General features: G+C 44.8%; 1 protein-coding gene across 1 annotated transcript in view; it reads right to left on the bottom strand.

Annotated features, from left to right (window-relative positions):
- Window positions 1-3064, bottom strand: part of LOC308289268 (transforming growth factor beta-1 proprotein-like) — a 34320-nt gene extending 31256 nt beyond the window's left edge. The window contains exon 1 of the mRNA XM_080730912.1: window positions 2410-3064. Within this exon, the coding sequence (XP_080587038.1) occupies window positions 2410-2743 (334 nt within the window). The 5' untranslated portion in view covers window positions 2744-3064. The remainder of the gene's footprint in view (window positions 1-2409) is intronic.
- Between the last annotated feature and the right edge of the window lie 9063 nt (window positions 3065-12127).

Here is a 12127-nt window from a genome sequence, read left to right on the forward strand (position 1 = left end):
TGCCTTCTCGCGCTCCAGTGGCACACATGTGTGCGCGCGTGTTAGGGCTGTCACGATTATGACATTTTACATGACGATTAATTGTCGCTCAAATAAATCGCGATTAGCGATTTAATTGTGTTTTTGTCGTTGACAGTTTCTGTTTGGCTTGTAGGCTTTGAAGTTGCACATGGCTGATATGACACATAACCTAAATATAGAAACTTACAACTGACTGACAACTTTATTATACTTACAAAAAGACATTGAAGGTTGAGAAATAGCTGATCTACAAGCTCACAACACGTCGCATCGCGACATGTTGTGAGCTTGTAGATATGCTATTTACACTATTGTTTGAACATTTCTCAACATGTGAACGATTATGACAAAATAATTGCAATTATGTCAAATAATTGCGATTAGACGATTATGTAATAATTGTGACAGGCCTACGTATGTGCGCGCACAAGCGTGTGTGTGTGTGTGTGTGTGTGTGTGTGTGTGTGTGTGTGTGTGTGTGTGTGTGTGTGTGTGTGTGTGTGTGTGTGTGCCCCTCTTCGGATGAGTGGTAGGTTTTGTTACCATCCATGGATTTGAATCCAGGAGTTTACAATGTGGGCTCACTGCCTGCAGACCAGGACACTAATCTCCCTATAAAAAGAACAACTCATATGGCAACCCCTTTGAGTTTCTAATAATAATAAGGGAGGGGTGTTCCCCTTTGAAATAGCCGTGGTACAGTATATGTTTGGGTTACTGTGGTTCAAATCCACTTGGATGCAGGTTTTGATGTGCATGTCTGAATGCATAATGTGTGCATGTGCATCGCTGTATGTTTGCATACAATCATTTTCAATCATATTCAAGGGCTTTTGGAGAGAAATGAGACTCCAGTCACCTTTAGAGCAGAGTGAAGGTGTGTGTGTGTCTGTGTCCAGCTGATGCCAGTAAGTAGTTGACGGCCCCTCGTTAATGGATCAAGGCAATTATGTCTCTGCAGTCTGCACTGTCAACTGGCGCTGCTGTTATACAGATGCATACTTTTCAAGTAGACTGGTTAATTGGTTCTTAACTTCTTTTGTTTCAACTTTAAGGAGTGCATTTCTCATATTAAGTATAATAATGGTGGTATAAGAGCAGCAACAACGCTAGTATATCTGAACTGTCGCTGGAGTAGCGGCAATTTTCATGGCTACTTACTCAATTACTTGTAAGACGCCTCAGGGCGACAAGCGTTGTGCCATGTCTTGGCCATATGGCCAGTGATGTATATCGGACCAGACGTCCAGTTACCCTTATATGGAGACCCCTGGTACCCATATACTGATCCATGTACTGTTTATGGATATATGCTGTGAAAGCCCTGTCCCTGTCTGGAGATCCCTGTCTGCAGAACCAGCCACACAGATATGGGCTGTCTTGGCCATATATGGATTCTGTTAGTGTGGTATGTGGCCGCGATGTGGCCTCCATATACTGTATGGGCATTCCCTTATGAAGTCCTGCTAGATATGGGTTTACTATTGATGATGACATCGGGGATCTCCATGTATGGGCATAAAAGGGATTCTGTTAATGTGACATCACAGTGAAGTCAGAGTGTGATGTCAGAGCGGCCAAATTTGCCCAATGTTTGCCCCCACACAACTAAGGGGACTCAAGACTAAGGGGTTCTCAGAGTTGACCACTTGAACCCATATTCCCATATTCTGAGAACTGCGAGGCGTTATTTTCGGCTAAAGAGGTTTGGTGTAGAGGGGAAAAAGAGCAGACTAAGTACAGAATGAAAGGTCAAGTTTATTAAGTATTGATGCAGTTCAAGTGGTTAAATATCTGAAAACACAAATTGACACGAATCCAAAATACACTGACAATTATGCTGTCAAACGATGAAACTAAGCGGAATCTATGAAAAGGTCGTGGGTGTCCCTGCTTCATCTCTCTCTCAACTAACCCAGCGAGCACGGTCAGGACCTGGACCAATCAGTGACGTCTCGATTGGGGCCAGATCACAGCCCATATGGGGATGATCTTGACGTCATTACCAGGACGTCATATGGACTTTTTTGTTTGACAGGATTATTGTTATTGTTTGTATTATTAGTTGAAATATGATCATATAAGGTTATATTCTGGGACATATCTAACTAGTTATATTTATCTGGCCTAGAATATCACCTGATTTCAACCAACATCAATCCTGTCAAACAAAAACAAAATCAATCCATATGATGTCCTGGTAACGACGTCAAGATCATCCCCATGTGGGCTGTGATCTGGCACCAATCGAGACGTCACTGATTGGTCCAGGTCCTGACCGTGCTTGCTGGGAAGGGGTCCTCGGCCTGAAACCATTGAAGACCCCTGGCCTAAAATTGTAAGAATTTGTAAATTGCACCGAGCTCATCGTTGTGTGACCAAACTCACCTTGCTTCATGATGAACTTGTGCAGCTCCTTGGCGAAGTACTCCTCCTCCTCCTGCTGCGTGGAGACGGGCGGCGGCAGCGCCTGCTGCTCCTTCAGCATCTCCTCGGTGCTGTTGTAGAGCGAGAGCAGCGCGTCGGGCACCTTCTCCTGCTCCTCCTCCGCGTCGGGCTCCTTGGGCAAGCGCAGCTTGCTGAGGATCTGGCCGCGGATGGCCTCGATGCGCTTCTTCTTCACCAGCTCCAGGTCCAGCGTCTTGCACGTGGACATGGCGCTCGCATGGCCCGCCATGCAGCACACCGCCACCGCCACCAGCGCCAAGTAGGCCAGCCTCATTGTGATGTTAGAAGAGCCTAACCCTCTCCCTCTCCTCACTCGGCTACACAGGAATCGACTGTGTGTTTGCCTTTGCCCGGCCTTCCCCTCTGTCCCCCTGTGGGAACGGTGAATCACCGGCTTTGGGAGAAGGTGCGACTGACGCGACGAGGTGTTTACAGACGAAAAGGGGAAACAATCGGGGCAGTGTGGAGAGTCCCGGACCGTTTTTTTTTAGTGGCTCCCAGAGACTAAAACCGGTGCCACGGCTGTTGCTGCCGCTGCCGAGAGGAGAATCCCCAACAAGCGCTACTACACAAACTGTGACTCAGCGGCAGGTAACTCAATGTCCTCCCCCCGCCCCCCCCAGAGGCTGCTCTACGCCGAGCCTCTCCCCCTCCCCGATAACAGAGCCCCGTCCAAAGCAAACACAGCCTGAGCTGACGGTCTGCAGTCTGGAGCGAGCCCCCCGAAGTCCACCGGAGCAGCAGCAGCAGCAGTTCAGTTGCCAGAGCCCACGACCTGGTGTCAGAGTGGAGTCAAATATTATGTCAGTCCTGTCTCGGCCCAAGAACACCAATCTAGTGACAGTCTGGTCCAGCGGTCGGCTCACTGTGTAAATCACACAGCCGGCCGGTATGCGCTTTATACCTCCCTGGAGATGGTCAGAGTGAGTGTGAGGGGAGTTGCCTGTTTAACACTCACAGATCTCGACTCTCACTAGCGTCTGACTCAAAGACCACGGGCTTCCTGTCCTCCGTGACCCCGCAAGGCCTCCGTTCGGCTTCGAACTCCTTCCTATGTAGCTCAAGCTCGCTCGCTCGCCCCTCTTGACAGCCTCTTCTTCTCCGACAAAGGGAAATGAACAGTGCCGTGTCCTGTGCTCCGAGTGGGAGCGAGGAGGGTCCGTCCTATATCTCTGTGTCTCTCAAGTTTGATCAGACGACCTCTGGGCTTCCTCTGCCGGCCTGATAAATCTCTCTGCGGATTTGACTCAGCCCTGGAGTCGATCAGATAGCTGAGGGGCAGAGAGAGGGAGAGAGAGAGAGGGAGAGAGAGAGAGAAAGTAAAGTAATTCTGACCCTCAATTATTCTCACTTCAACTATACAGTTCAGCCCGGTAAACAAGAAGTCATAAATCAGTGAGCAGAAAGAAAGTCTGACAAATGGTGTGACTACCTCTTTTCGACGGTGCGAACATGTGATGAACGTCGAGCCGCTCGCCAAGAATCGCTTTCAACACCTCAAAGTCATTCTCACATCACATCGCATCACACATCTCTCACACACACACACGCGCACACGGAAAGGGAGTGAACTTCTTCTCACAAGTGTGACTATTTGCTCTTCAAATCCCACGCTGCGGGCGGCGTGATATGCTGCTGATAACGTTTCCACTATCTTTTGCACAGGGCCTGAGGTGGGAGAAGTTCAAACAGGAACAGCAGCAGCAGCAGCAGCAGCAGCTATCAGCACTAGAGGAGGAACCACCATGCAACCCTGCTTCCAGGAGCCACTCAGCCCAGCCAGGCACGCTCCTCGTGTAACAAAAAGTGAGAAGTTGAACACAGCCAGTGTCAGTTAGTGAGAGGCACCGACCAGACCCAAGCAGAGAGTTTCCTGACAGCGGCGGTTTATCAGGAGTAACTCCTCTCTCTCTCTCTCTCTCTCTCTCTCTCTCTCTCTCTCTCTCGCTGTTCTCCTGGAGTCAGATTGCAGCGCTCATCCAATCCATCCAATCCTCCTCCTCACACCTTTTCTCCTCTTTCTGCGGTCGCTCCTCTCCTCTCCTCTGACACAGCTCTCTTCTCACACTATCCCTCTGTTTAGCTCTCTCTCTCTCTCTCTCTCTCTCTCCCCTGTGTGTGCTCCTCTTTCTCTTCCTCACTTCTCGGTCAATTTCTCTTTCTCAGCAGCGGGGCTCTCTCTCCCTCTCTCTCTCTCTCTCTCTTGGTGCTTGTCAGAGCTTGCTGGTGACAAAGTGATTTGTGGAGAGCTGCTCTAGTCTGTTGGAGCTCAGGCTCAACTTTTCCCTCCCTCCCTCGTTCTCTCTCTCTCTTTCTCTCTCTCTGTTACTCTTGTTTTTTTCTTCTGCTTTTCTGGGTTCCTGTTACTGGTCTAATAGAGCGGAGGAGCTGCTCTCTCCGCCCAGGAAATGAGGGTAACGGCCTCAGTTGCAGAACATCTGCTGTTTAACAGCGAAGCTCCACCGCCTGTCCACACACACACACACACACACACACACACACACACACACACACACACACACACACACACTCACACTCACACACACTCACATGCATGCACACACACACACATGCACGCACAATCGCACATATGCACGCACAATCGCACGCACGCACACACACACGCACCAGGAAGAAGCAGCCAGTGGCAGAATGCGGTGAATGACTGGCTCAGTATAGTGCCACCGGTCTCCTGCTCCCCCTTACACACGCACACACTACACTACACTCACACACACACACACACACACACACACACACACACACACACACACACACACACACACACACACACACACACACACACACAGACAGACAGACACATGCACGCATACAGGCACACACGCACCCCTCCTGTCTGTCTGTCTGTCTGTCTGTCTGTCTGTCTGTCTGTCTGTCTGTCTGTCTGTCTGTCTGTCTGTCTGTCTCTCTCTCTCTCTCTCTCTCTCTCTCTGTCTATCTCTCTCTTTCAATTAAAAAAAGCAGAAAGTCAGTCAATATAATACAATCAAAATGAACTAAAATTTAAAGGGGTGGAACAGTTTTCATGTATCGAGATTACTCGATGCAGACAGATCTCGATCTTTCTCTCTCTCTCTGTCTGTCTGTCTCCTTTGTCTGTCTCTCTCTCTCTCTCTCTGTGTCTCTGTCTCTCTCTCTCTCTCTCTCTCTCTCTCTCTCTCTCTCTCTCTCTCTCTCTCTCTCTCTCTCTCTCTCTCTCTCTCTCTCTCTCTGTGTCTCTCTGTGTGTCTCTCTCTCTCGTCCGGCCCGTCTGGGCAGTGCAGCCGGGATGAGTGACATGTCAACAAGCCTTCCATGGGCACCAGTGTCTGGCCCAAGCGACCGCTGCATTTAGCAGGTGCCAGCCAAGGTAAACGGCTGCCCGGGCCAGGCCAGAGGGAGCGGAGGAGGCACAGCCACACACACACACACACACACACACACACACACACACACACACACACACACACACACACACACACACACACACACACACACACACACACACACACACACACACCAGCCATGGCAGCCCACACCGTTCTGCCCCTGAAAATAAATAAAAACAAGAAGCGGAGGGAGCAGTGAATTTCACAGCATGGAGAGTCAACAAGGCTGACCGTGTTGCTGTAGGCTTTTTGGGGGCCTGAGACTTAAGTCGATGATAATAATAAAGACTCTAATGGATCTGGTAGGAGACCAGGGGCGTCAATTGGGTATGGCAGGGGTATGCAGCTGCCATACCCTGGGTCCAGGAGGGGAAATAAAAGTTACTTTTAAATATAAATCCATGAATGTCTCTTTGTCTATCTGTGCTGGTTATGTTGCAATATTTAACAAAATGGTCACTCTAACAAGGTTTTATAATTATATTCTCCACACTTGTATTCTCCCCATCTTGACAGGTGCAATGCATTATTGTTAATTGTGGCACGTTTACCAACATGTTAAGTTTAGCTGGACTTGAACAACCATTCCATGCTGCCATATGCAGCCCAAGAAACCGTAGAAACCTGTGCAAAAAACTGACAAAACTTTTTTTGTCAGTGTGAAAATACATGCTCACAACGCCTCGCAGCATGTAGATCGGCTATTTTCACAATAGAACTGTGTTATACAAAATGTAATCTTTGCCATACCCTATAGCCAGTGATCGAGTTAGAATAGGGCTCCCATAGCTCTGGGGGCCCTTCTTTCGGCGGCGACGAAAAAAAATCGGGTAATTGCGGATATAAAGTCGCCTAAAACGGGTACTTTCCTATATTAAATCATATTAAATCGGGTATTTCGCGGATATAAAGTCGGCTAAAACGGGTATTTCCTATATTAAATCATATTTTTCCTTTCACAATATTAATTCGGGCTTCACATTGGCTATGTTGACAACTCCAGGCAGTCTTTTCTGTTCATATTAACTCACCATTATTGCTCAGCCTCCAGTTCCCAATTCCTCCATCTGATGATCTGAGCTCTGAGCCATCCAGCCAAAAGTTCCCGTTCTGGTAGCATAAAGTCGGCTAAAATGGGTATTTTTCTTTCTCAAAACAAGGCGGGTCGGGTTCATATTTATTTACTAAAAAAAACAATGTCACGGGCACAGGCTACAGTCTTGCTCACAAGACAGCGTTGTTTGGTTGTTTGTTGCTGTCCGAGTGTCCGCCTTCCTTTGCCATCCGGGCCGTGGCTAGAACAGACACTCGACGCAGTGGTTCCTAGCTTATGGGGAAAGAAAGCCTGGTAGGCGAGGTTAGGGGAAAGGTAGGAAGTAGGAACCATTGCAGCGAGTGTGTTATAACCCGGACGGTAAAGGAAGACTCACACCCCACATTAAATGCGCCTGATTTATAATAATAAAATGAATAGTAGGATTAAACGGTGTGATGTCATTGTTTAGTCTTACTGTCTAAGATGTTTATTTAGTATATCTAGTTAACATAAATAATATAAATTCTTCCAATGGAACATAAAAAAAAAGAAAACGAAAAAAATAAATAAAAAAAATACACACTTAGAAAAAAAGAGACCCCAAAGGGGGTTGTTGACTATGGGGTCCCAGACTTTAACTATGGGAGCTAAGCCCCTACTGGCTCCCACATAACTCGAACTCTGCCTATAGCTTTTGCTGAACTGACGCCACTGTAGGAGACACAAATGAGACTCTTTGTGTCTCCTATGTATCAAATTATGGGCTTAGGAATACGACAAAACCACAAAATATCCATGAATTCAAGCCTCCACGAGGTGAGTAATCGATAGAAGAAAAGTCATTTTGGAGATGAACTATACTCATTTAACCCACACATACTGTACATGTGTGAAACAGGTTTCAAAGTCACTATTTTAGCACATAAACGAATGCAAATGAAACAGTTTCTGCCCAGTGTAGTTACAACATTCAGCTCACTATTTGAAATAGGAAGAAGATCCGGACAGGATAGTCGCATCCGGAACAAGATCTTCAAATAGTAAAATCAACAGGAAGTTGACATTTTTATAAAGAAAGAAAGAAAGAAAGAAAGAAAGAAAGAAAGAAAGAAGTTTTTGTTTTGTTTGTGTTCCTTTATGTGCTAAAAGAGTGACTAAACCTGTCTCACAGTGCAATGTAACTAAAATACAGAAGACATTTCAGCAAGATTTTACGCTATAGGCTACATCATGGCATTAACTATAAACCCAAACTCCATACCAAAGCGGCCTTTTGCTTTAAATCCTCTGGATCCATTCAAGCTCACAACTAGGGGTGTAACGATACATTTTAATAGCGATTCGATACATATCACGATACATGGTTGACGATACGATACATAAACGATATTGGTTCTTTCATTATCGATACGATACGATTCGATTCATTGATTTAAAATCGATATAGTAACTATTTAGCAAAGAAATTTAATCTGTGTGAAAGGTGTGGATAGTGCAGGTTTTTAAGGGAAACATGTATTATTATGGATATAAATAAGTAAACACAGTGATTATCTGCCAAATACATGGATATTGTATATTGACAAACCTGCACCTTGACATGAACACCAAGATTACACACATTTATCGATAGACCAGTATAGTTATATGGAAAGGAAAAGTAATTAAACCCCTCCTTTTAATTTTTTCTTCCTAAAAATACTAAATACAATGCACAAGTAGGTAGTATCGATACAATCGATTCTTTGCACTGCCGATTCGATACGATACAAAATAAAACGATACAATTCGATTTTAGCTGTTTTCATTTCGATATACCTCGATTTTTTAAGTTAAAAACGATATTTCGATGCAGTTACTATATCGTTACACACCTACTCACAACACATCATGAAACACCTTGTGAGCTTTTAGAACTGCTATTTCTGAGAATGTTCGCCTATTATGATCAGAATAGGGACGATATGTTTTGTGAATGTGGTTAAGCCTCTATTGTGTCTGGTTTATGGTTGAGATCGACAACAAACCACAGTTTAGATGAGGAGGAAAGTTATCCAAGTATAACCTATTCATACATTTCTGGCAAACAGCTCTTAAACTCCTTAAAATACCAAAACACCACTACTACAGACGCTCTGAAAACATGTTTGACACAGTGACACAGTGCCGTTTATCACCGATTTTCTTGAATGATAGGAGGGTTGGATGTAATGAGGATGACTATCACATATCACCATTTGTTTACTTTTCGTTATGCAGGCTGCTGAGAGCTTTAACAGGTATGTGATGCCACATGGTGGCGAAAGCAAGGATTGTTGAAAACTAGGAACATTGCACACACAAACTCAGACTCAAAAAGGTTCAGTGAATGTGATAATAATAATACAACCGATCTCAAGAGTAAAATAAGACAATTTGATTGTTTTTTTTTATTTGTATGCTTCAGCTGTGATAATTTGGATTGGAGCATTTTCCATTTAGCGGGACTGTGCTGTGCACTGTACGTTCATCCAGGATTATATTGAATTGCTATGTTTGCACATAATAGAAGTTGTGTTTGTTGTCGTTGGTGCCTTACACTGAATAGCAGTATTATGAAATATTTACATGGTCAATTCTCAAATTATATAAAAGGAATGATAAGGATAGCAATGCAATTATTATGCAATATACAGTCTGATATGCGCAAGACTCTTAGATAACGTTTATGAATGATTGCAGTTGTTGTATTGTGTAGTCAGGGGTAAGCATCAAATACATTCACATAAGAGGTCTCAACAGATGGTGAGACACGTGTTTTAAAAGTGACATAACTCTTTAAGTGTAATTATAAAATAAATGTGAGAAAGGCCTCAGTACTTGTTGGATAGAAGGTGAACAATCTCTTTCTACACTTCCTCCTGTGTTCATCTGCACACACCAATGGTTCTCACACTACTTCAAGTCAACGACCCCCACATTAATATGACTGTATCATCTGAAAATACACATGAGCTGTGTTGTTAAAACCATTCACATTAATATGCTTTTATCATCTGAAAATACACGAGCTGTGTTGTTAAAACCATTCAGAAAATATATGAATATCTACAAGCTCGCAATGTGACGCATTGTGAGCTTTTAGATCGGCTATTTTATAAATGAGAAGGCCCGAGAAGGCCCGCCAAAAATATATTTAGTCGACTAAATAAACTGTAGATTTAGTCGCCTAAAATCCTATATGGTTTTTAGTCGACTAAAATGTGACTAAAACTAAATTAATTTTAATTCAAAAGACTACGACTGAAACAAAATAATAGTGTGTGTGTGTGTGTGTGTGTGTGTGTGTGTGCGTGCGTGCGTGCGTGCGTGCGTGCGTGCGTGCGCGTGTGTGCATGCGTGCGTGCGTGTTTGTTGGCTGTTTTTTATTTTTTTTTTATTTTTTTTTGGTGTGTGTGTGTGTGTGTGTGTGTGTGGGGGGGTTGTGGTCATGGTCTGAAAAGGCTGAGAACCAGTGGTCCACAGTACAGAAGGTCTACAGTGGGAAGAGCAGGAAGCCACTGAAAGAAGTGCATTTGTCTCCATCTCCAAACACTAGAAAACTGCCCCCGTGAGTGTACATTTTCACAACGTCTCCGGCATCGAGTGACAGAGTCGCTGCTCCGGCCGTGCTGTCGTAGTTTTGTTTACTGGGCATCTTCCAGGTGCTGACTTGAAGCCGGCCGTTCTTCACCAGCTGGGCCCCGGTGTAGTGGTTAGCCAAGCCCATTATCATAAAGGTGAAGTGGTACGCCCCCCTCCGTGGAGCAGTGAACTCACCTGAGACACAACATGGAATCATTAGAGCTCTGTCCGTTCTTACTGTCTTATTGATGAATTGAGTGCAATAATAATGGACCGCCATGGAAACACCCTAAAAAGGACTTATTTTCTATCAACTACACAGCCCATGAATCCATTAATTGATAGAGATTCATGTGTTTTTTTTGTTCTATTCCTAAGACAGTAATGTGATGACTGTCTCCTACTGAGTCTCCTGTTGATTAATGACCCGTCAACAAATGATTGTCTCAAATGAATGTGACAAAAACTAAGAATCTCAATGAATAAGTAATTTTTTGGGTGAACTACTCCTTTAATCACTTGAAACCTTACAAAATGTCAGATCTACAAGCTCTCAAGTTAGTGTGAGCTTGTAGAACGGCAATTTTTCGAGGTTTGGTTTGAAGGGAATAAAGAGCGAACCAAGTGGAGAGACAAAGGTGATGTTTATTAAGTATTGACGGTTTAGGTGGTTGTCTGCTTCATCTCTCTCAGCTATAAGGAGTCCCTGCTTCATCTCTCTCTCAGCTAAGGGGTCCCTGCTTCATCTCTCTCTCAGCTAAGGGGTCCCTGCTTCATCTCTCTCTCAGCTAAGGGGTCCCTGCTTCATCTCTGTCTCTCAGCTAAGGGTTCCTTGGCGTGAAAAACATCAAAGACCAGTTCTCTGAGGCTGTCAGTACCTGTGGAAGGGTTGTAGGCGTTGCCGTGGTTGATGATGACATCCCTGAACACTACGTTTTCACGTGAACCAGTAAATCTTCCACTTGCCAAAACTGCTGAAAAGGCCACTTTCGGACCAACTGAGGGCAAAGGAGAAAGAAAGCAGGGAGAAAATATTACAATTCATCATTATTTCACTACATTTCCTTTGACATTTGTTAATCCATGAATCAAGTTCAATCAGTGAATACCATACAAATAATCCAATCAGATTTGCATTTAGTCTAATCCATATTGTCTCCGGCCAGGTCGAGGGCATGGCCGAGACTGCACCCTGTCAGTGTGTGTGTGTGTGTGTGTGTGTGTGTGTGTGTGTGTGTGTGTGTGTGTGTGTGTGTGTGTGTGTGTGTGTGTGTGTGTGTGTGTGTGTGTGTGTGATTCCAGAAGTCTCCATGGTGTGAGTAATCAATAGAAAAAAAGGCATTTTGGGGTGAACTACTCCTTTAACTTACTTCCTCTTGTAACATCTCTCTTGAGGTTTCCCAGGTCTCTGTTGAAGGTGGTCAGTTGTGCTTCAGTTCCTCGTTGCTGTGTTGTCACCTTAGACGTGAGATCTGTGGACACATTAAGGCATATCCAGTAAAAAGACTTCGCTGAATGCTTTGTGTTGAAGCCCCACTGCACAGTGAACACTAAAATGATGCCTAACACGTTCAGGAACGTGATAAGGGTGTGGTGTGCCACGGCCCTGTTATCTCGCCAGCGACGAGTT

Source organism: Nannobrachium achirus (genome assembly GCF_963921795.1).
Source record: "Nannobrachium achirus genome assembly, chromosome: 8".
Taxonomy (NCBI): Eukaryota; Metazoa; Chordata; class Actinopteri; order Myctophiformes; family Myctophidae; genus Nannobrachium; species Nannobrachium achirus.